The sequence below is a fragment of the Pelophylax lessonae genome, assembly GCF_965119305.1.
Source record: "Pelophylax lessonae genome assembly, chromosome: 2".
Taxonomy (NCBI): domain Eukaryota; kingdom Metazoa; phylum Chordata; class Amphibia; order Anura; family Ranidae; genus Pelophylax; species Pelophylax lessonae.
The window spans coordinates 623,876,663-623,902,754 of NC_138769.1; the positions used below are offsets into that span (position 1 = coordinate 623,876,663).

Here is a 26,092-nt window from a genome sequence, read left to right on the forward strand (position 1 = left end):
TTCACACGGCCGCTCCGCTTGTCCGCAAATCATCCTATTTTTTTGCGGATGATTTGCGGACATAATGTAAGTCAATGGCATTGCGGATGTCAGCGGAATACCATCCGCTGACATCCGATTTTCTTCCTTTCAGTTCTGATACGTTTTTTGGAACGGAACAGAACCCTATTTTTCCTCCGTGTAAAAAACAGAAAGGAAGGAAAATCATATGTCAGCGGTGTCATCTGCTGACATCCGCAATGCCCATAGACTTACATTATGTCCGCATATCATCCACAAACGGATGGGATGATATGCAGACACACGGAGCGGATGACACAAGTGTCATCCGCTCTGTGTAAAAAAAAAAAAAAAAAAAGTCCTGCAGCGCATAAGAACAGCGGAGCGGCCGTCTGAAAGAGCCCTAAAAAACAGAAATCATTCAATGAGTTTGCCTTTCTGGATATAGCACTAAAATATCAGTTTCAGGTGAAGTAACCATTAAACATATTTTTCAGGGAAAATGTCACAACTTTGCTTGGCTTTAAAATGGGCATTGCTGGATAGATCTTGTAATCTGGCTAGGAGATGTTAACATTGGGGTCCAAGGAAGTAAACGATTCAACAAGCAAGTGTTTACCAATAGATGAAAAATCATTTTTTTTGGACCCAGAGTTTAAGATAAAGCTACTGGAACACAAAAGGTCATACAGAAAAAAAAACAGCAGGAACTTGGGCCGCTGACCTACAACAATACTGGTTACAGAGAGAATATGGAATTTCTGGGTGAAGGGATTGTCTAATGTGCTGCTCAGCTTTGGTTAAATAAAGTGCTCTTTTCCTAATATGCACAACTATACAGATTCAATTGTATGTACATTTTTGCTGCTGTTCTATTCACATTATAAATGCGACCTTGAAGCTCATACTGCATTCTTATCACTTAGCATCACTTAGCAAATGTCTTCAAAAATAATTTAGAATTACTTAAACACACATCATATCTTAAATCTCTACTATGTATCTATGATTTAGGTCTCTTCCAGTTGCATGGTTAATGCGTGTTCAACTGATATACAGTTACCAATTAAACTTTATTCCTCTTAAATAATTATGAAGTACCTTTCAAGTCTAGAAAAGCATTGTATGCACTTGCATAATCACATCTTAAATAGCAGCAAGGAATTTGCAAAACATATCTATGCTTTTTTAAATATATAATTTCTAGTTATAAATTTAAAGGGGTGGTAAACCTAAAATACATATTATCCAAGGGCAGTAAACTAGATTGCACAATTTGCTAGTAACATTCACCTCATGTAAATGTTGTTGGCAGTGTCCTTTAACAGGATTATTAAGCTGACATCTCTTTGTATAGGAGAAAACTTCTTAAAGGGCAGAACTTTCTCTCGAGTTCTAATTATGCAATACTGACAGTAGGGAATGTTACTAACATTAGTTTTAGAAACAAAGTCTAGTTTAAAATCACTTGGGTCAGTTGAGAAGTCTAAAAAGAAATCTCTGGCTTTGTGGTACTGTTAGGTATCCTGTGCTATGTAGCTTTAAAATGATATCTGCTGTAGTTGCATTTGTAAAAGAATATGCTCTAATTTTTAAATTATCTTATTTTGTATAAAATTTTCAAGTTTTATTATTATACAAGCAGTGCATTCCATGACTCTCATGGCAACATCTGAAGTAAATCGATCATTTGGAATCTGTGGAAAGGGGAGCAGATCTGGATAACGGGTCTTTAAGCCGTCCACACCATAGGCTTCTAAAGTTTGAACATCTTTTGTAAGACCATCTAGCTGTTGACCATATTCTTCAATTTTTTGTGCGAGAGCAGTTGGCTTTACATCTTTGTCTGATTTCCCTCTAACAGCATAGTCCGCTGCAATCAAAGCTAATTTTGTGGAGAGATAGCATTTAAAACAGACCCATTCATTGGCATTTTTGTGCATATCATTTCTTGCAGCTGAAAAGTTAGCCCTTGCTTGCCTTAGCCATCTCCGAGCTTCAACAGGGTTCCCAACTGTCTTGAAAGTTGGTGGTACAAAGAAACGTTTGGAATCGTATGAGCCTGGGGTAGAGGCAAACTTTTCTTTATATTGTTGCCTTTCTGACCTGTGATTTGTGGCCTCTTGATTCCAAGAAGAATAAAACCTCTGAAAAGAGCTTTTGTCAGACTGGAACCTAGCAGACTGTGTTGTGAAGGTCCTTCTTGCTGTTCGTTCAGTATTTTGGTCTACAAAAGCTTGCTTCTCTAGTCGATTAATTTCGTTTTGCAGGTGCTTGAAAACTTCATTTGCTATATCAAGGTTTTCTGCATTTTTATCTGGATGCCATTTTAAATAAAGCCGTCTAATAATCTTCTTCCGTTCTGATTCAGATAATTTCCAGGCCTGCTCAATTACAGCAGTGACCTCTTTTAGAATCTCTGGCAAAGAATTCAACTTGATCTTTTTTGGTGACTGATGTTTTGAAGAGCTTGTCTTATTGCCTTCCTTACTTGGAAAAGAAGGTGCAGTTCTGGGACCAGGTGGTGGAAATTCTGTCGGACTGGTTGGTGTAGATGGGGCACTGTCCTTATTCTGAGGACCTTCCTCAGGCCTAGAAAACTTGTACAGGTCAAGTGAACTAACAATTTTATATTCACTATATCCAATATCTATTTGGTAAAACTTTCCAAGAAAAGTTGAATTGTCATTTTCTTTCTCCACTTCTTGAACAATAATGGCATAGGTATATGTTGGCTGGTATGAACCAAATGAGTCTCCACCTTCAGCATCAACCAAATAGCCAACATATTCCCCCGGATAAAAAACATTGGTTGGGTCCATAAGGAGTGTGTAATGAATTTCTGCTGGAATGGGAGTGCCGGGCATTGGAAGTTCCAGCTTTGATTGCTCAGTTGATGAGTCATACTTAACGCCTAAGCTATCAAGCTTCTCATTAATTCTGTAAATGTCATTACATCCCAACATAGCAATGAGATATGATGTATCAGAAATTAGATTGTCTGTTGCAGATTTCAATGTCATTGCTAAGGCTAATAAGAAATTGATGTCTTTACTGTCAGAATGCTGGATGTATAGTAAAATTACAGCATGTCCATATCTTTTCAAAAATGCAAGTGTTTCACTTTTGCTGTGAGGGATAGGATTAAACCCCTTTACTCTTAATGTGGTTTGTAATTTCTCAAAGCAGGAAACCTTTAAGCCTTCTCTTAAGGCTTTACAAAGTTTAATGGCCTTTTCTTCATTTGCCAAAAAAGCATTGTCATTTTCATGCTTCATAATTCTAATAAGTCCAGTGATAAACTGTTCAGAGGAAAGAAGCAACTGCAGTCTCCCCTGCAGAGAACATAAGGTCCCAAACTGGCAAGACTTTGGTGTCTCTTCATCCAACTGTTCTTCAAGGATGCTACTAAGAAGTCGCGGCCTTAACTTTTGTGGAAGAAGCATTATAAGTCTTGTGTGAAATCCATGATCTTTACCCATGTAGCACTGACTGAGATCCACCAGCATTTGGACCCCAATGTTTCCCTGAATTCGGCTTTTGTAGTGGGGTGCATCATCAAATACTAAGATACTTGACTTGACCAGTCTTCCATCTTGGCTTGGCAAATAAAGTGCCAGGTCACGAATGCTTTCAAAGTCATTGCGCACTTTCGCTGAATCGTTCTGAAGGCTTTTGAGAAGACCAGAAACTACTCTCTTTACAGTACGCATCTCATTGGGGTCTAGTTGTTTTCCATCAGAGCTCTTGAAAATGCGACTAAGAACTTCAACATACTGCTTTGTAGATACAACATCTTCGGTGCCCAAGTTTTTAAACAGCTGATGGAATGTTCCTAGCTCCAGAGGCAGTTTGTATAGATAAGGTTTAAAATCTGACTCAAATTCCAGATTAATAACTACCTCCTCTGGTTTTAGAAGTTTCCACCCATCTTCAACCATGACAAAAGAAACTCCTCTCAGCTGGAACTTAAATTCTTTCTTTTCAGTGTTAAGAAACTCATAGATACTTCTCAGAACCTTTGACCTTGTTTTCACGATTTCCTCATCAACGGTTGTAATGTTACATATGTTTCTGCAATTGTTAATGACTTTATCAACAGAAGGGTCTACATTCACATTAAGCATTGTCAAAATCTGCTCAAGTTGCTCCTGTGGGCCAAGAGTGCTTCCTTCTTGTTCTTTAATGGTCAGTGGGGTTGCTTTTTCTGGAAGAATTGGGCAAGATGTCCACAGTAGCTGCATAACATCTGTTTGCTTGAACTTTGGATTAACTTGAGCCCCATTAAACCTTATCAGAGGTAGAGTACCATTTACTTCTTGGTACTGAGGGTGGAAACGTACCAGCTCTGCAGGTGCCCGTTCAGGGCATAAGAAAGGTATCATAGACAGTTCCTTTAAAAAATTCCCTGACAGCAAATCAGTTCTTTCTTGGAAGACATGATAAAGAATTACATCAACTGTGTTCTGCAGCACTTCTTTTGACCAGCCCTCAGTGGTGGCTCTCATGCTGATTTCTTTTGCAAACTGTAGCAACTGCTGCTGAGAAAGAACATGCTTCATGCCTATATTTCGAAGGAATTTGATCCATGAGAGGAGAAAGGCAGCTTGGTTCTTTGGCTTTGTCATTTGTTCCAGTTTCTTAAAAAAATCCAGCGGTACAAATAATTTTTCAGAAAGCATCACTTCAAACACCTTAACAGTTCGATCATAAAAATTCTTGGCAGGCTTCAGACGACCACTGGCATCATGAATAAAAGAAAGATCCTCTAATTTTGCATAAAGCTGATCCTTTATTACACAAGCCTCCTCAAGATCACATAGTCTATTTTTCAGATAAATTAGATGTTCTAACTTGGCATTGTAGGAGAGGTTTTCAAACTTTGGCAACAAGTGCTTAGAATAAATCTCCAGATCATCCACAGGAATGCAGCCTACTGCTGTATAGAGTTCTTTAAGGTTAACTTTCTCTTCAAGAAAAGCAAAGGATGAGGAGTGAGACCACTTTTCCACCTCTGGTGATGGTATACTCTTTGTAAGAACATAGCATGTCCCATACTTTGAAATGGTTATATAGCGACCACTTACTGACTTATAGCAAGGAAGAGTCTTTAAGATGGTAATGGCATCCTCTGATGCCAACTGATCTAGATGGCAGTTAAAATACATTAAAAGTGCATCAAAGTCATTATCTGCTATTTTTTCAGTTTTAAAACTTGATGTTTGAATCATGTGATGCACAGCTCTGAGGATGCTTATGGGATTGTCGATATTTGCTGTGTGATTTGCCAACAAGGTAAGCAATATATTGTCTTTTGAACAGATTTTATTTAGAGCCAGTTGGATACATCCAGTCTTCATCAAAGTATGAAACACTTTATCACTTTGTGCATTTGGAAAGATTGCAATGTGCAGGAGACTTAATGGCAGCAAAACATCACCATCTGGAATAATCAGTTGGCCGGGTGACACAGTGAACTTTATTCCTGGTAACAAAGCCCAATCCTTAAGTGTTTCTACGACTGTATCAAAAGCTGCGCTCATGTCGGTTTGCTCATCCTTGACATTAAATGACTCACTGATGAAATGCCAGGTACTTTTTAACCACGATTCACTAGCAAAGTTATCTTTCCAGGGCACAAAAACTTTTGTTTTATATTCTCTGGGAAGAACAGATGACAGCAACTCTGCAAAGCTGTTGATGTCAAAAACGTTTGCGACTTTGTTTGAAAGCAGGATGTTGCTGTATCTCAAATAAAGGGTATTCATAAACAGATCCTTCCGGGATGGGATTAATTCATGATAGGTGGTTAGAAATTTGGGGTGCTTTGCGTCAAAAATCTGCAAAACATTGTCCAGAGTAATCAAAAGTGGAAGGCCCTCAATATCAATATCATTTTCTTCAGCATCTTTTAGGCAGTAGTCTACCAGTAGTTTCAGACTGTGGAATAGCTTTAGGTTTGTTTGCTGAAGGCGGCAGGGCAACTTTCCAATGTGGCAGCTTGAATCAGGAGAAGAAAAGGTCATCAGAAAGTTGCGGACATCAGAAGGTGTTGCATAGGAAACTGGTATTCCTGCATCAACCAAGCAGTGGTATAGATTTGCGGTTTCATCACAGTAGTAAACCAAGTTGAATCCAATTTCTAAGAGAAGATGCTTAAGCCTATAAACATTCTCAGCTACTGTTTTACGGGTAGTTATGTTATACTCAATATTTTTCATATGGTGCAACTCATCTTGTAGTAAATTGTCAAAATATGGCTTGCCAGAATTCACTGCAGACATGTTTACCCACGTAACAATGACAGCCGACTGCCCATCAGATCCGTCAACATTTGGGGTACGCACAACAGGCAGGAGACGTTTGGAATCAGCATAGATGCAAGAATATACAGCTTTTACAAGGCAATACCAGTCTGGCTGCAAATCTAGTCTGTTAACTGGGAAAAATGACAAAAACTTCTTTAAAATATCTTTAACGGCATGGACTGGTATATTGTGCAAAACTGAGATTGTTGGATCACTACCTGGAAAGTTTCGTTTTTTCAGCTGCACTAACAGCTCCACATAGGCCGGCGCTATTAAGGCTGTCATCAGACTATTATTCCAGTCACTTCTTACTCCGACTCCATCATCATCTCTCCACAAATTTCGTCTAGCAGAGTCTAAAGAAAAATGTCCATTGACATGAAATGGAAGTCCTGTCTCAAGAGAAAGGGGCAGGAAGCAGAAAGCTCTGTATGGTTTTTTGTAGTTGTGAGTAATACAAGCAGCAACTCCTCCACGAGGAAACAACGTGATGTCTTCATTTTTATGTGCAGAGATTACGCTTTTCATCACTCTATCCATATTTGAGAACCCTGACCGGTTACATATTAACCATGTTGTGAGATTTCCTTCAGTATCCTCAATGTCCATTGTGTAAGTAATCTGTTGGACAGGTATATCTTTTAGTTGTTTTTTTCTGGTAACACTGTCGATAACAGATGAATGAAACTGCTTGCGTTTTAATCGGTCACCATCAGTAATTTTGCCTTTGACGGAATATAGCACTTTTAGGGCACCAGTTGTTTTCTCTATCTCACAAATTGAGATTTTCTCCATGTGATTCAAAAACATAAGAAGTTCAGCTCCATCTGTACGCAGCTTATCAAGAAGGTTCTGTACCATTCTATCGGAGCAAGGTACTGAAGAAATTTCAGAGGTTTTCGCCATTTCTGCATTCCGAAGTGGAAATCGAAACATTGTAGCATTGGAAAGGTTGAAGTGGTTACCTAGGTATAGATTTAGCACGTCTGAAAACTGTGTTTTAAAGTCAGCATCTAAGTCCCTGAACATGCGCCCTGGGCTTAATGAAGTTGCCCCTGGGGCATATACTGCATGAGGATCAAAAATACAAATTATGTCATTTGAAGATACGAATGAGGGGCAGTCAGTGATGTGGTAAACAGAGTTAAACCCTATTCCATACTGTCCAGTTTTGCCAGGGTTGCCCTCTTTTGTTCCTCTTCCCAAGTTCTGGATACCTCGTATATCATCATTTGTAAAAGGTTGGTTGTTGAATACACATAGTGCAGGACCTTGTAGTGGAGTCCATTTCTCATCAAATATTCTGTCTGATGGATGATGTCTTGGATCAAAGACAAAACAAATTTCTGTGGCTTTTGCATCATCTGCATTTTGTAGAAGTTCTTTGAGCATCTCCTTCTCTGATGGATATGCATTCAGAATGCTTTTAATTCTGCTGGTAAGTTTTTCTTTCTGTCCAAATTCTGTTCCAAGTGCAGTAAAACAAATATTTGAAGCATATCTTTCTAGAGCTTTGTGTCGTTTTGGAATGGACCCCAGCTTTACAGCCACCTCCCTTGGAATATCGGAATGACAATATTTTACAGCTGTGTCTTTCACTCGAATCCACGGGCAGTCATTATAGCATAAGGATTTCGCTGGAAGTAGATAGAGGTTAGCATCAGGCAGAAGAATTTGGCCATAATTCTTTTCACAATATTCTTGACTCTTTTCTCGAATATGTCCCCAAATTCCTTCACTAACAATACGTCTGCAAAGTTGGAAGTCATTTTCTGATATTTTTCTACTGTTGTTTGCATTTTTGATGGCCTGAAGAACTGATGCAAAATCTTCCACCGTAAAGGAAAGTTTCACTCCAACACTTTCAAACAATTCACGGAAATTATTTTTGTACTTGGTGGGCATTTGATACAAGTAGGGCGCTGCTTCAAAATTTAGTTGAAAGGCCACTTTTTCTGGAACAACGTAAATGCTATCAATAAAAATGAAAGGGTTTGTCCTCAATTCTGTGACCACCATGCCTTTTGTGGCTTCATTCAGCAATACAGCTTCATTAAGAAATTTATAGCAAGCGTTTGTGATATTGTCCTGGTACAGAGTGTTTCCATCCAAATGCTTTGCAACTTCCTTCAATTGTTCTATCACTAATTCAGGGGATGGTTTTTTGAGCAAACCTAAGTACTCCTTGACTGCTAATGATATGGGTCCACAACCCTTAAAGGAAGGAGAGTTTTCATTGAGTATTGGCTTCAAAAGACAAACAATATCCTGGTGCTCAGTGGTATACAGATCAGTAGCTGCAAACAAGTACTCTGATTTATATTCACTTCCTTTCCAACGCAAGGAAAAGCCTGCAGGTTTTGTTGAAAATGGTAAAAACTGAGTAGTTTGACATTTCTTGCAAAATTCCTTTGCTTTTGGGTCCCTGAACTTAAGTTTTTCATCAATCAAACTTAAAATAATATTGCTTCTCATGCAAGCTGCAGCATGGTCACTTTTATTGACCTCTGATATGGACTCAATGCGTTCAATTAAATCCTCCCACAAAATGTCATCTTTAATCATTCCTAGCTGGACTAGTTTCACTAACACCACAGGGTTTAGGTAATTTTGGTAAGTTCCAAAAGGAAATCTTCCATCTTTATCATCATACAACTTTGCAACCCTACCTTCAGGGTGAATTAACCTTGAAGGTACAACTAAAGGATGACCTTCACTGGAACAGGGAATGCATGGTGTTACTTGCAGAATTTCACCAAAAGCTTGTATCCTTTCATTCAAAACAAAAAGCATCAATGGATCACGTAATTCAGGTTGAATCTCTGCGATATGTGGAAAAAAAACTTCAGAAAAAAACTGACTTTCAGAAAAAGTATTCTCCAGCAATACATCTGTACAGCCTGCTTCTTCAAAGCCCATTTTAACCCATGAGGGAAGTTCTACAGCACACAGATTTTTAGAGCCTGTCTTTTTCAAGTATTTAAGGAAAATTTGAAAAGCAGCAGGTCCAATATCTGGTCGCTTCAGTAAAGAGTCATCAAGAAATCGAACGTGTTTCATTGAGACCCATGACGTTCCATCAGAAAAAACTTTCATTCTGTCTTTGCCTTTCCCTTTGGCAATGTCTTCATAAATTCCTTGACAGATTACAGAAAAGTCGTCATGCACATAGTCAGGATCGGGCCACACTGAATAGTAGTTGTAATTGAGTAGTTCTTCACTGATGGACATGTCTCTTAGGACACAAAGAGCTTCTAAGTAAGATCGAACAATAACATGCCTCATAAATACCATATTCCATCTTCCTTTGGTATCAGTTTTCCAGATTTCTTTACGGTTTGAGGTCACTGCAAAGCAACCATTTATATGCAATGGAAGACCAGTTTTTATCCGTAGAGGCAAGTAACAGAACACTTCTCCAACATTAGTGGAGAGTGGTTTCACTGTCCATTTACCATTCTGACTTTCAGAAAGCATTACTGCAACTCCCCCGCATGGCACAAGCCCAAGCCTTTTGCCACTTTCACTTAAAGCAAATTTTAAAGCTTCCCCAATGTCCATGCAAGAACATATAAGCCATGTTGTTGAGTCTACGGTTTTTTGTGGAAGTTCCTCTGTCATTCTTTTGCTCTGTCCAGATTTGGCCATCTCAAATATGTTTGCTGGTTCATCTTCTGGGCCTCGGAATAAGGGGGAATGCAGATCAACTATTCGTCTAAATACATGGTGAAACTCTTGGACGACAATCTGCAAGATGGAGGATGATTTTGGCATATCTGTTGGAAATCTTTTTGTTGTACTGCAGTTGTGCATCACTCTGGCAGCTTCTTTTAGAAGTCGTGTCGGGTGAATTAAAACCTTTGAAGAACATTCGTTTTTTCTAATAGTCACTGTGTCTTTTGCTAAACCTGGATCTGACTCTTCGGGCTTTAAGTATTTGAGAACCATAGAGTTTACATGCTGAGTGAATAGAATCAGCCTATAACCACACAGGCTAAATTCATCTACAAGTGTATAAATATCTGCAGTGTTGTAGCAAGCACTGCTAATTTCACTTACTTTTGCTTCTTGCTGTGTTCTAAAGGACAGCCTAAAAAGTGTGCCTTTGTAACAGTATGGTGTTTCTACAGCAAGGGGTAGATCACACTTAAAAACACCCAAAAAAGGTTTGAATTGATTGGGAAATTTGCGAAGTCGTTTCTGTTGCTTGCTCCAGTTAATTTTGATTCCTGGATTAGATTTGTCTCTGATGTGTTTACTGATATGGTTGATATTTGGATCAAACATGATCATAAATTCTCTACTTATAATAATAGGAATGTCTGTAACATGATACACAGAATTGAATCCCAGACCAAACTTTCCAACCTTGTCCACCTCACTCCTTTTTAAGGACTCCCCAAGTCGAGTTATGTTCATAAAATCTTTATCTGTGAATTCAGAATTGTTGTAGGACCACAAAGCGGGTCCATGACATGCTGCCATTCCAGGGTCCAGAAGATTTTCTCTTATGTCCATATTTCTTCTCATATCAATCAAAAAGTTGCATTCAGTGGCTGAGGCATCATCTGCATTTTGAAGGAGCTCTTTAAAAATATCTGAAACTGAAGGGTATTCTTCTAAAATATTTTTGATTCTCACTGTAAGAGGTTCTCTTTGCCCCGATTGTTCAAATCCCATGTTTTCTGGATTAATAAGTCTTGTGCTTAAACAAGGTACATTCAGCCATTCTGCTGTCTTCATTGGTATATCTTCATGTACCAATATTATTGGTTCAACTGAATCTTCAAGGAGGTCATTCAAGTCGTCGACTTTGATATCACAGTAACAACACTCATGTATAGGCCTCATTACAAGCTTGGAAGAATCTTTGTTGTAATGCACAGGCAATGGGTCTTCTGGACTCACCACAATTTGATGACTATACATCCATCTCACAATGTTCAGCATAATGTTAAGGTTCTGCCTGTTCTCTTCTTTGTCCATGGTTTTCTTGCTTCTCTCATAAATGATATTTACAACTTTAAAGATATGGTCAGGAGTCAGCTCCTCAATTGAACCACAGAATTTGAATAACTTGTGAAATTTCACCATTGTGTTTGGTATACTATGCAAAAAGGGCTGAAGGTCAAGACTGTGTACTGATGTTATCACTGCTTGTTTTGGAGAACAAAATGTTTTGCCTGTCCAAACCCATGGAAATGAAAGTGCTTTATACAGCTCTTTACCTTTCTCAAGAGACTCTTGCATAAAACCATATATTTCCAATAAAATGTGTTGAAATTGATAATAGTCTTCATCAGTGATTGTTTTGGAATTATTCCAGTCAACCACAACCTTTAGATGTTTCAACACAGCTTCAATGCTAGGCTCTTTGGAAATACCCAGGACCTTTTCAACGTTGTCATTCATGTTCTCCACCAGCGGAACAGAAGATCCTACAAGGACAGCGTAGCACATGTTGCACATTTCTCCTGGGGCATACAGTTTGAACTGGTCTCCCATCCAAACCAAAGAATTGGGATAATTTGGTGGACGTTCTTTAATAGAAGGAATCCATTTGATCTTATTTAATACAGCTTTTGCTTCAGGTGACTGTATGAGTTTATATGCTTTTTTCAAAACTGTCAGTAGAGTCTTTGCCTTTTTTAACACTATGTCGCCATTTTTTCCAGATCCACTGTGTAAAGCCTCAATTTTCTTTGCTATCTGCACAATGTCCTTTTCTAAAATATGAGAATCATTTTTGAGTCCTATTTGTCGAAGGGAATGCAAAACATCAGAAGATGTAAAAGCAACAGGTGGAAAGTACAGATGTTCTTCAGCACAGAAAAGACTTTGAAGGACAACTACCTCTGGATCAAAAAGTTCATTAGCTGATACAAGTCTGTCTTTGTTAAGGGGCAAAAATTTAAGATTAGACAACCAGTTAATTATAGCTGGATTTTCATTCTTTAAAAAGGTAAAATTTTCAAGAACCCAAAGGACAATACTTGTCCTTTCTTCACTTGAGTAAAAACCTCTCTCTACATCTTGTAAAATAATTTTTACACAGTCTGTACTTTTTAGCTGCTCAACTTTGAGCATCTTGGTCAATCGAATGGTTTCCTCATCGCTGCTATCAATTACAGGAAAGGAGAGGCGAGTATTCGGAGGAAGTCTAGCGTTGTGATGGAGAACTTTACAACCTCTCAAGAAAACATAGGAATTTTTTTGGTCTGAGGTCTGTTCTACCTTTTTAAAGACCATTAATTCCTGAATGATCTTTTTCTCTTTTTCGTTAATGTCTGTAAGGCTAGCAAGAAATCTCCTCAGAGTGTCTTTGTGGGCTGGGGTCAGTGACGCAATCTGACTGGAGAGTTTCTGAAGAGACATCCTGTCCATTATTTGAAGAAGAGCACTGGGCGTTGGAGGATAGACATATTTTTTAAGAAGTGGATGTTGTATGGCAGGATCTAAATACTGGAGAACAATGCCACCAAGGTTTTTAATTATTTCTGGCAAATGTTCAGGCAATTGAGTGTCTGCCACATCATCAAATATTACGGGAGATGGTGACCTCAGGCGAATGAGTTCCAGTGTGGTTTCCTCTTCTTCTAGAATCCTTGTAGGAATTAGTGGCATATCATCAAGACATGTCAGATCTTCTGAAAAATGAATGTATAAGTGTTTCCAGACCATTTTAAGCCATGAGATGGGAGGATGTTTTTTGTCTTTGCCTGGGGACCAGTTGACTACCAAGTCTCTTGTCGGCCATGTCATATTCATAACCTCTTTAGTAAGACGTATAAAACGTTCAGGATTCAGGAGCTGCAGCTGAGTGCATGGCCTTCCTGTTAAAGAAGAAAAATACATCAGCAGCCAGCATTTACATGGAACATTAAATATGTATCTTAAATCTTTGGTAAAAACAAAGGTAGATTAACAAAATGTTACATTTCCCTAAATAAAGCAACACTGTCTAATATTTACAAACCCATTGTAAAAAAATTAAACCCTTCCCGAATTTTAGATTTCAGGTTTTTTTTTTTTTTTTACTTTTCTAAATATTAATTCATGATGTCAAAGAGGGAATACTAAAGTGTATGTTCACACACAACTTTTTTCCTAATTTTGGATAGAGTGGAGAAGGGTTAGAACCCTGTAAGATTTGTACTGCTTTCTTCATAAGAGGAATTTATCTTCACTTCTTGTGCCTATAGGGTTTTACAAGTGAAAGGGATTATTTAACAGCAACATAGAAATAAAGTCACTTTTCTAACGTAAAATTTAGGAAGGTTTTTAGTTCAGATTTTTTTGTCTGCCTCTGTCTGTCTGTGTTGCAGATTTTCTGTTGAGTCCTGTCTTATGAAATTGTTACCAGGACAGAAAGTGAGGGCTAATCTCTCTACCAGTCCCAGAGAGCAATAAAAATATGACATCAATTTTTTTCCTTCTCATCTCTATTCAAAGCTTGAAATTTTTTTTGGACTCCAAATAGGCTTGAGAATGAAGCACTTGATTGATTGCCATAGTTTCTGTGTAGCTGGATAACACAATTATGACTTATATCCTTTTTGTAACAGATAGATACGGTGGCACAGTCCAATCCTCGTTAGACTAAACTATGTCCTCTTTTCTCCATTAAATTTAACTCTTAAAATAGTAAGTCACAAAAACAGAATTACCAGCTAATAAACTCTCCAACGCTGAGTATTTAAAAACTCTCTTGTGGTAATATTGTGGGCAAAGATATGTTGTAATAGCTGATAATCTGCAAAGTTCCTCTTGTCTTACATTGAAATCCTTACTTAGAACCCTGGTTTGATGTCCTCACGATTTTACATTTCACTTACTGTAAGATCTCTGATTCTAGGCTTTTTAGGAAAAGGATTTCAACATTCTTCAGCATGGCATTGTAATTTCACCAACTTAAATTAAGAACTACCGTATAAGATTACTTTTTAACCTTAAAAACATCCCCCAAAAGTCGGGGGGGTCGTCTTATACATGGAGTATAAAATGTGAACCTTGGAGAACTCGAGGTTTAGGACTACCAAGCTGGCCCAAAACAAACATTCCTAATCTGTCAGCCCGCTAGATGTGCGGTAATACAGTATATGTACCATAGCTTCGGCTACATACAGTATACTGCATTGAGCCAATCACGGTGAGTGATGTATTCTATTAATGAATACAAAGCTGGCTTAGATTGGCGGAGTCACAGAGGCAGGCTGATAATGCTTTAACCTCTGACTCAGCCAATCCGAGCTGGCTTTGTATTCATTAATAGAATACATTGCTCGCCGTGATTGGCTTAGCGCGGTATACTGTATGTAGCCGAAGCTACAGTACATACAGTATTACCACACATCCAGCGGGCTGACAGATTAGAGACGTTCGTTTTGGGCCAGCTTGGTAGTCCTAAGCCTAAAGTCCTCTTAAGGGTCACATTTTATACTCCTGCCTGATAAGTGGGTGTAAAGGGCTGCTAGACAAGACCCCATCATGGGGTAGGGGGTAGTCTTATATGGCGAGTATAGCCCAAAACCTGTTTTAACTGGAAAATTAGGGGGTTGTCTTATACGCCCATTCGTCTTATACGCCAGCATATAGTGCCTTCGTATAAAGTATTCGGCCCCCTTGAACTTTTCGACCTTTTGCCACATTTCAGGCTTCAAACATAAAGATATAAAACTGTAATTTTTTGTGAAGAATCAACAACAAGTGGGACACAATCATGAAGTGGAACGAAATTTATTGGATATTTCAAACTTTTTTAACAAATAAAAAACTGAAAAATTGGGCGTGCAAAATTATTCAGCCCCCTTAAGTTAATACTTTGTAGCGCCACCTTTTGCTGCGATTACAGCTGTTAGTCGCTTGGGGTATGTCTCTATCAGTTTTGCACATCGAGAGACTGAAATTTTTGCCCATTCCTTCTTGCAAAACAGCTCGAGCTCAGTGAGGTTGGATGGAGAGCGTTTGTGAACAGCAGTTTTCAGTTCTTTCCAGATTCTCGATTGGATTCAGGTCTGGACTTTGACTTGGCCATTCTAACACCTGGATATGTTTATTTGTGAACCATTCCATTGTAGATTTTGCTTTATGTTTTGGATCATTGTCTTGTTGGAAGACAAATCTCCGTCCCAGTCTCAGGTCTTTTGCAGACTCCATCAGTTTTTCTTCCAGAATGGTCCTGTATTTGGCTCCATCCATCTTCCCATCAATTTTAACCATCTTCCCTGTTCCTGCTGAAGAAAAGCAGGCCCAAACCATGATGCTGCCACCACCATGTTTGACAGTGGGGATGGTGTGTTCAGGGTGATGAGCTGTGTTGCTTTTACGCCAAACATAACATTTTGCATTGTTGCCAAAAAGTTCGATTTTGGTTTCATCTGACCAGAGCACCTTGTTCCACATGTTTGGTGTGTCTCCCAGGTGGCTTGTGGCAAACTTTAAACGACACTTTTTATGGATATCTTTAAGAAATGGCTTTCTTCTTGCCACTGTTCCATAAAGGCCAGATTTGTGCAGTATACGACTGATTGTTGTCCTATGGACAGAGTCTCCCACCTCAGCTGTAGATCTCTGCAGTTCATCCAGAGTGATCATGGGCCTCTTGGCTGCATCTCTGATCAGTCTTCTCCTTGTATGAGCTGAAAGTTTAGAGGGACGGCCAGGTCTTCGTAGATTTGCAGTGGCCTGATACTCCTATTTCAATATTATCGCTTGCACAGTGCTCCTTGGGATGTTTAAAGCTTGGGAAATCTTTTTTTATCCAAATCCGGCTTTAAACTTCTCCACAACAGTATCTCGGACCTGCCTGGTGTGTTCCTTGTTCTTCATGATGCTCTCTGTGCTTTAAACGGACCTCTGAGACTATCACAGTGCAGGTGCATTTATACGGAGACTTGATTACACACAGGTGGATTCTATTTATCATCATTAGTCATTTAGGTCAACATTGGATCATTCAGAGATCCTCACTGAACTTCTGGAGACAGTTTGCTGCACTGAAAGTAAAGGGGCTGAAAAATTTTGCACGCCCAATTTTTCAGTTTTTTATTTCTTAACAAAGTTTGAAAAATCCAATAAATTTCGTTCCACTTCATGATTGTGTCCCACTTGTTGTTGATTCTTCACAAAAAATTACAGTTTTATATCTTTATGTTTGAAGCCTGAAATGTGGTAAAAGGTTGCAGAGTTCAAGGGGGCCGAATACTTTCGCAAGGCACTGTATATGGTAATTCATTGTTTGTGATAATATGGTATGTAGTTGGTTACAATGATTGGCCTCTGGTAATTATGTCTCTGCCTTGTTATAAAACTGACATTAAAGTGGTTGTGAAAACAAAAGGGAAAGGACAAGCGCAACCTCCATCCATAGTGTAGTAAACATGGTGAACAATATTTATTGATGATTAAAAACACACCCACAAAAGGGGAAGCTTGAGCAAAATGGTAAAAGTCAAAGCTGCTGTCTCTGGAGCCCAGAGCCACTGTGGAATTCCCCTGCTTCAGCCGTGATTAGAGGGAGAAGGGAGCCGCTGCTGCAGGAAGACAACACAACCACAGCCTTCCCTATCGCCCAGCGAGCTCCCTGTGGCTCTGGCTTCCATCCCTGGTCAGGTTGTCTTCCTGCAGTAGTGGCGGCTTCCTCCTGCCTGTGCTCTTCTACCTTTACTCATGGCCAAAGCAGGGGAATTCCACAGCGGCTCCGGGCTCCAGAGGCAGCAGCTTTGAATTTTGTGGCTTTGCACAAGATTCCCCTTTGTCAGTGTGTTTTTATTGATCAATAAATATTGTCCACCTTGTTCACTACACTATGAAGTTTGCACTTGTCCTTTCCTTTTTGTTTTCACAGTGTCTCACCAATAACCCATGGCTGCTTCAAGCTGCAACTTCTAGCTAGTAATCAGTGGCAATGTCAATAGTCCATTGGGCTACCCGCCTCATTGACATGGGACCGAGAGGTGGCCCATGGATGGGACCCCAATGGCGAGGTTTTGAGGGTGGTAAACAGGGACCTTATCGGAACTTTGGCCCCCAATGGAGACCCCATCCTTCGGGTCAACATACCTCTTATGGGTATGACCAAACTCCTCAATGGAGACAGGGACCACCTAACTACAGGCATAACCAGCCATGGATAAATCCAGATTATGGTCGGGATGACTGTGGGGATTATGAAGAGGGCCCTTATGGTAATGACCAACGTCAGGGGGGTCAGTATTACAATGTACCAACTAAAAACCAATTTTTCCCTTTAAGGGATAATGAATGCCCTGAGGATGAGGGATCCACTAGCTCTCAATTACCACAACCACGTAGGGTTGTTGATACTGGCACTCCCCTCCCAGGTACACAACAACTAGGCCAGGGTTACCCAGGATGGGGTTTTCCCAGGGTGAACCAAGGCACCAAAAGGCAGGCAGACCAAAACGAGGCACCAGAGGAGGGAGAAGGATCCAAATCAAAAAAAGTAAGGATGTAGCAGGAGTTGGTATCTTTAACTTGAGTAAGGCTGTCTTGTCTGAATCTGAGAAAAGGATTTTAGATAAGGGTCTGAAATTTGCCCCCCCAAGAACCCTCAACAAATTTGAGACCTACATGGATGTGCACAAATTCATCAGGAGGGTTAATATTAAGCGTTATATGGCCAGCAATCCCATTAAGGAAAACCGTATGACATCTGAGTTTCATCACTCAGGGTTAGCGAACGCTTCTTTATTTAACCCTCCGGGGACTTTGGCCCCATCCATTAAGGTCTTTAGGGATATTGTACTTAGAGACCTTGAGTCTATGAAGGTGCACAAATGTAAACTGAATAGAGATTTGCAGGACGGACTGGATTCTTTATTTAAAAATAGGGAACTAGTTATTAGACCTGCGGATAAGGGCGGAGCCATAGTTGTTCTGGACAGGTGCGATTATCTGCGAGAGATGCATCGCATCCTAGACAATGGCTCCACCTATTCTGTTCTATCAAAGGATCCAAAGGGCCTTTATAAACGTGAATTGGAGAGTATTGTTGTGATCTTTTCTTGTGCCGAAATGTCCGCGTACCCCTGTCATATATTACTTACCAAAGATCCATAAAAGTCTGACTTCCCCCTGGGGGGTCCCATTGTCAGTGGTATTGACTCTGTGACGTCCCGGGTGGGGAAATATATCGACTTTTATTTGCAGCCTCTGGTGCAGAGGATGCCTTCTTACATCCGGGACACCAGACAGGTCATCAACACCCTTTCCAATTTTACCCCCACTAATGGTATGTGGATGGTGACGGCAGATGTGTCGTCACTGTACACAATCATTCCTCATGAGCTGGGTCTGGGTGCAGTCAATATGTACTTAGACAGGGAATCAGGCCTGCCAAGCTTACAGATTTCATTTATTATTGAATTACTAGCGTTTGCAACCAAGCATAACTACTTTTGGTTCGGTGGACTTTTCTACCGACAGGACACCGGGGTTGCAATGGGCGCTAAATACGCCCCGTCCTTGGCCAATTTGTTCATGGCCCAATGGGAGGAGGATGTCATCTATGGCCACAGCAGACCGCAGTTGGTGCTGTGGGCCAGGTACATAGATGACATCCTCCTCCTGTGGGATGGTCAAGAGTCAGACTTGGTTGGCTTTTTGGAATCCTTGAATAATAACACTAGAGGTATCCATTTAAATTATGAGATAAGCCAGAGTAATATCACCTTTTTGGACCTGTTAATTTCGATTCAAAATGACAAGTTTATTACAAAGACGCATTTCAAAGCTACCGACAGGAACTCGTACATCCCAGTTGACAGTTGCCACCATGAGTCCTGGTTGAGAGCGGTTCCCAAGGGGCAATTTATGCGTCTACGGCGCAACTGTTCGGAACATGGTGAATTTTTGGCCCAGGCATGGGTCCTCACTGAGAGGATCCTGGAGAAGGGCTATGACCATGATTCTCTAAGTGAGTCCTTAGAGATGGTCAGTAGGTTGGACAAATCAAGTCTGATGAGGCCTAGTGCTCGGGAGGGAGGTGCTGATGTTAATGCTTGTCCATCTTTCATCACTACCTTTTCCAACCAACACATGGGTATCAAAAAAATTATTCAGCGCCACTGGCACATCCTACAAAATGACCCTGTCCTGAGGAATATTTTGGTAGAAAAACCGCGTGTCATTTTCAAAGTGACACCTAGCCTTCGTGATCTGGTTGCTCCAAATGTTATCGAGCCTCCTGTTAAACAACCAACGTTTTTGGAACAACTTAAGGGATTTTATAAATGCAATAGATGCCAGGTTTGTCGGCTGAATTGCATCAGATAAAGGAATACCAAAGAATTTGTTTCCACCAGCAATGGTAAAACCTTCAAAATAAGCCCCTTTGTTTCCTGCACGAGCAATGGGGTGGTTTATTTGCTCCAGTGCCCGTGCGTGTTACAATATATAGGGCTGACCAAGCGCCCTTTAAATGTTCGGCTCAATGAGCACATTGCAAATATTCGCAAAGGCTTTGATAGGCATTCGGTTTTGAAACATTTTTTGACAACCCATAATAAAGATCCAAAAAACATGTTATTTTTGGGGATTGATAAATTTTCCCCCACTTTAATGGCATCCCAGTCTTAGTCAGTAGGGTTCAATATTGAATTGGCCCACCTTTTGCAGCTATAACTTTTCTGGGAAGGCTTTCCATAAGGTTTAGGAGTGTGTCTATGGGAATGTTTGACCATTCTTCTAGAAGCGCATTTGTGAGGTCAGGCACTGATGCTGGAGAGAAGGCCTGGCTCGTAGTCTGCACTTGGCTTTGTGCACAAGTCCATATAATTTGGTGAAGGGGGATTATGGTGTGGGGTTGTTTTTCAAGGGCTGGACTTGGACCCTTCGTTCCAGTGAAGGGAACTTTTAAGGCGTCAGCATACCAAGACATTTTGGACAATTTCATGCTCCAAACTTTGTGGGAACAGTTTGGAGATGGCCCCTTCTTGTTCCAACATGACTGGGCACCAGTGCACAAAGGAAGGTCCTTAAAGACGTGGATGAGCGAGTTTGGGGTGGAGGAACTTGACTGGCCTGCACAGAGTCCAGACCTCAACCCGACAGATGCCTTTGGGATGAATAAAAGTGCAGACTGCGAGCCAGACCTTCTCTCGAACATCAGTGCTTGACTTCACAAATGCGCTTCTGGAAGAATGGTCAAACATTCCCATAGACACACTCTTAAACCTTGTGGACAGCCTTCCCAGAAGAGTTGAAGCTGTTATAGCTGCAAAGGGTAGGCCAACTCAATATTGAACCCTAGAGACTAAGACTGGGATGCCATTAAAGTTAATGTGCATGTAAAGGCAGGCGTCCCAATACGTTTGGTAATACAGTATTGGCCGTATATTGTGCTTCAGCAGTTGGGAGTGCTGTATAAACTGTATGTAGCCTCAGCTACATACAGCATACAGCTCTGTGTTCCAGCCCCGCTCTCGGAACAAAATCAAGTGACACCTAGCCTTCGTGATCTGGTTGCTCCAAATGTTATCGAGCCTCCTGTTAAACAACCAACGTTTTTGGAACAACTTAAGGGATTTTATAAATGCAATAGATGCCAGGTTTGTCGGCTGAATTGCATCAGATAAAGGAATACCAAAGAATTTGTTTCCACCAGCAATGGTAAAACCTTCAAAATAAGCCCCTTTGTTTCCTGCACGAGCAATGGGGTGGTTTATTTGCTCCAGTGCCCGTGCGTGTTACAATATATAGGGCTGACCAAGCGCCCTTTAAATGTTCGGCTCAATGAGCACATTGCAAATATTCGCAAAGGCTTTGATAGGCATTCGGTTTTGAAACATTTTTTGACAACCCATAATAAAGATCCAAAAAACATGTTATTTTTGGGGATTGATAAATTTTCCCCCAATTGGAGGGGTGAGCCTCTGGTACGGAGCATCTCCAAGATGGAGATGTCCTGGATCCATAGGGTCAGAACTTACAAGCCGTATGGACTCAATGTTGACACAGATGTCAACGCCTTCATTGACACAGCCTAGTGACTATGGGGTTTTGACTGATTCAAGGGATCCGTCCCTTGTTGACATACATAATTGGTAGATCTAAGAAGGGATGGTCACTTTGTTTATATATTTTAAATTTATTTTTATTTTTATTTAATTTTATAATATTTCTCATTTTCATCAATACAACCCATATGTTAGTATAACTTTGTATTTAATTCAATTTTAACCATCAATATGCGTATCATGCCAATTGGGTACATACTTGATGTGGTCGATACCCTATTGGCAGTATCTGGTCTAATGAATACCTGTGTTCATCTATAGGTGGTTCAATTAGACTTTTGAGTGGTTGTTTAATTCATGTTTAATATTTATAATTTTAATTAATTTGGATTATATGGCTATAACGAAATTTCGTTCCTGGTTTACAACTGTGGTGGCTGTGTGGCACCATAGTGCAGGTGCCTAATTTCCACACAATCCAAAGTACTGACATCAAAGGCGTCATCTGTGTTTGCCAGCAGGTGGCGCTACTAATACCACTCAATTTTTAAACTCGTTTTAGAGATTCACCCTAGTTTTGGCCTATTGGGGTATTGATTCCTTATCTATATGATTCTCTTTTAAAATAATTTTTATATGATTTGACATGTATGGCAGCGGCCTTTCTAATGTTGGGCAATATCGCTGTCTTTCCCACATCCAATATGGCGGTTTGGGCCGCTCGGGATGGTCACATGGGGTGTGTATCTTCTGTACATAAGCAGTGGCGTCAGCGCGCTGCCCGTACCTTGAAAACATCACATTTGACGAAACGTGCATCAGTCGCGGCGTGCTGACGTCACCTGCTTGTGCGGACGCTATTGGATAGGACGGGCGGAGGAGCCGACCGGCCGGCGGCTTGCCTAATCCTCGCTGTGATTTATCTACATTTCTGTAAGTTGCTGTCTATTTGTTTTCTAATAAAGTGTGGTGGTAATGCACTATGTAGTGCCTTTGTCTTCCATATTACACTACATTGGGGTTACGATCGAGTTAGTTCAGGAGTGATCTTCCCGGTGACACCTGCTCTAAGATCGGCTTTTGGAGAGTGTGGCTGTTAACCCATTGCAGTCTGGTAAGCGGCAGTGGTGTTGGGAGAGGTCCTCTGTGTGCCACATTCTTCCCCCTTTTTTTCACTTTAAGCTTTATTTATCTGGTAAGCATTTAGTGCATAAGGGTGTTGGTGCTCTATTTGGGGATTTGACTCTGGTGATGGTGTGTACCTCTCAGGGTGACCTTTAAGCATTAACAATATTATGCTATGGAGTCTACTTTTTCCCATATACGATTACCATTGACTGATGTGAGGCGAACCTGAGCACATTCATCTGAGGCTGGTCGACTCAATTCCATCTGTGTTTGTGGGTGAACCTTATCCCGTTTTGGAGTGATCCTTTTAGAGTTACTGGCTCAGAGGACCGCATGACGGATTGTTTGGCTTGAACCTACTGAAATCTGGTAAGAGGCAGTGGTGTCGGGAGAGGACTTTGTGTGTCACTTGTATTCCATACATACCACTTAATATTTACCATCTGGTAAGCATTTGGGACTCAAGGGTGCTGGTGCTTCTAACTATCTGCCTTCTGGTGACGGTGTGCACTTCTCAGGGTGATCCATGAATATATAACAGTATTATGCTATGGAGTTTCAATTTTTCTCCCATATATGATTACCACCTGTTGATGAGAGGAATATTCGAGCATATCGATTGGAGGCTGGTTGAATCTACTTCATTTGAGTTTTTGGGCGAACTCTATTCCGCTTTCTGGTAAGGAGACTATATGAACACTGGTTTATTCATCTGACCCTGGAATTCTGGAATTTGGACTGTGTCTGTCATTTGGATACATATTTTGAAATCATTGTGGACTATTTATCAATTATTGTGCTTTATCTGATGATCACCTGTCGATTTAGTACATATTAGCGCAACTTAGCCCTTTACATTTATACCCGCCTCATTGTTTATATTTTGTCTCTCAGTTTAAAACTTTGCAACTTTTTGCATCTGCGCATCAGAAAAAACTGCTTACCACCAATGTTGAAGAAACCCAGATTTTAGGTAAATGAGGTATACTTTTCTAAAAATGTACGGGGCAGGGAGGTGTCTGGGATTCAGGTTAAGTTATAGTAAAAAAGAAGTACTAAGTTTAAAATGTAGATTTTATGCATTGCATATACTGCAAAAGAATTAGTAAGGTAAACAGTTTCCATGCTCAACAACCAACCAGTAGAACAAATTCATGCAGAGAACAACTAGCTACACCGTTCCATGCTAAACAATACAAAAATATTTCAACATCCAACCTATTCATGCATCAGCTGTTAAATGTTCTGTACCATAAGTTATCCTAAATTCACTGGTTAGTTCAGTTAAAATATACAGTTGAAAACAGGTACCATTATGTAACTATTTTACTCAAATGTTACTAAATGAGTTGGATATTCTCACAGAGGTCCTAAATCATACCTGAATTGCTGCAGAACAGCCTACAACTGTAAGCTAAATGTATACTGTAGATATGGTAATATAAGGGCTGGATACTCTGTAAAAACCTTGATGAAAAAACCTTGATGATTTCCCTGTGGCCTCATTGTACATTATAAGCCCATTTTTATTTCTGTTTATGCTGGCCTTAACCCGATTCCAGGCTGAAGTCTGGATGTTCCTTTGGGGGAGTCACAGCCAACATTAAAGCCACTGATCTCCTCTCCCAGTTTCTCACTTTGCAAAATAAAATAGTAAAATGGAAGATCATATTGCTCTCTGTGTTGCAATCCCACCCTCTAGAGAACCTGTCGCTTACTGCAGGTAAAGGTGGCATTGATGCACCCAACTCCTGACAGGGCAGCTGCTGAGGGATAGAGAAGACAGGCAACTCAAGACCACTCCATGGGCTATTACAGCAGTAGGCGACATAAGGATAGGGTAATAGAGCGGAAGGCGCTGCCCTGAGGGAACACGTTGCTTATCTGACCAAAGCGCCTGCTAGTAACACACTGTATTCACAATGATAGGTTAAGTCAGCACTGGCAGGTCAGAGTGGTCTACCTGCTGGCTGATAGATCGCAAACTTTACCAGCGCTGACTTATCCTCTATTATTGTGAGTGCAGTGTGTTTACCAGCAGCCAGCTGGACCACAGAGATCCTTGCTCAGATAGGCTGTTATTATTCCCTTGGGACGCCACCCTTCTGCTCCATTGCCTTATCTTCATGCAGACCGCTGCAAACCCAGCCACCACTGCTTTAACAGTCTGTGGAATCGCCTGAAGGTGCCTGTCTTCCCTTTCCCTCAGCAGTCCCCCTCAGGGAGCTGTGTGCATCAATGCTATGTTGACCTAGCATGAATGTGTGGAGGCATCCTGCTCTGCAAGACTAGAAAGCATTGTGAATGGAGCAGATCCTTCTGCCTACTGTGCTGAATGATGGCACTCTTCTCCAGCATACGCCTGCATGCCAGAGGCAAGCTCGGGCAATCACACCTAATTATGTGTTTGTCTCCTTGTAAGCAGCATGGTCAGACAGTGGTCGGGGAGGGATGGGAGCCAGCTGCCTGGCCAGCAACCACATTGTGGATTGGAACCCGACCAAGTGCTATATACCTCTTGGGGGGTACGATGGGTTTTTTATATTACAGTGATACTTCTTTAAACTCAGCCATGAACAATCAAGGCCCTTGTTTGAGCTACATTTCATCTGTTCAGTGGATGTACTCTATACTCACATACACTATATTACCAAAAGTATTGAGACGTCTGCCTTTACAGACACATGAACTTTAATGGCATCCCAGTCTTAGTCAGTAGGGTTCAATATTGAATTGGCCCACCTTTTGCAGCTATAACTTTTCTGGGAAGGCTTTCCATAAGGTTTAGGAGTGTGTCTATGGGAATGTTTGACCATTCTTCTAGAAGCGCATTTGTGAGGTCAGGCACTGATGCTGGAGAGAAGGCCTGGCTCGTAGTCTGCACTTGGCTTTGTGCACAAGTCCATATAATTTGGTGAAGGGGGATTATGGTGTGGGGTTGTTTTTCAAGGGCTGGACTTGGACCCTTCGTTCCAGTGAAGGGAACTTTTAAGGCGTCAGCATACCAAGACATTTTGGACAATTTCATGCTCCAAACTTTGTGGGAACAGTTTGGAGATGGCCCCTTCTTGTTCCAACATGACTGGGCACCAGTGCACAAAGGAAGGTCCTTAAAGACGTGGATGAGCGAGTTTGGGGTGGAGGAACTTGACTGGCCTGCACAGAGTCCAGACCTCAACCCGACAGATGCCTTTGGGATGCATAAAAGTGCAGACTGCGAGCCAGACCTTCTCTCGAACATCAGTGCTTGACTTCACAAATGCGCTTCTGGAAGAATGGTCAAACATTCCCATAGACACACTCTTAAACCTTGTGGACAGCCTTCCCAGAAGAGTTGAAGCTGTTATAGCTGCAAAGGGTAGGCCAACTCAATATTGAACCCTAGAGACTAAGACTGGGATGCCATTAAAGTTAATGTGCATGTAAAGGCAGGCGTCCCAATACGTTTGGTAATACAGTATTGGCCGTATATTGTGCTTCAGCAGTTGGGAGTGCTGTATAAACTGTATGTAGCCTCAGCTACATACAGCATACAGCTCTGTGTTCCAGCCCCGCTCTCGGAACAAAATCAAGTCAGGCTGAGCGCTGCTCAACTGTTCAGAGGAAGTGTGGTATTCTACGGAGTGCCAGTGGTCACCACCTGGGAGTCAATATGATTACCTTCCCTGAGATCACATT

General features: G+C 40.8%; 1 protein-coding gene across 1 annotated transcript in view; it reads right to left on the bottom strand.

Annotated features, from left to right (window-relative positions):
• Positions 1–668: 668 nt before the first annotated feature.
• The window catches only part of SACS (sacsin molecular chaperone), a 158,468-nt gene continuing 133,044 nt past the window's right edge, over positions 669–26,092 (bottom strand). Inside the window, exon 9 of the mRNA XM_082248457.1 lies at positions 669–13,141. Within this exon, the coding sequence (XP_082104583.1) occupies positions 1,593–13,141 (11,549 nt within the window). The 3' untranslated portion in view covers positions 669–1,592. The remainder of the gene's footprint in view (positions 13,142–26,092) is intronic.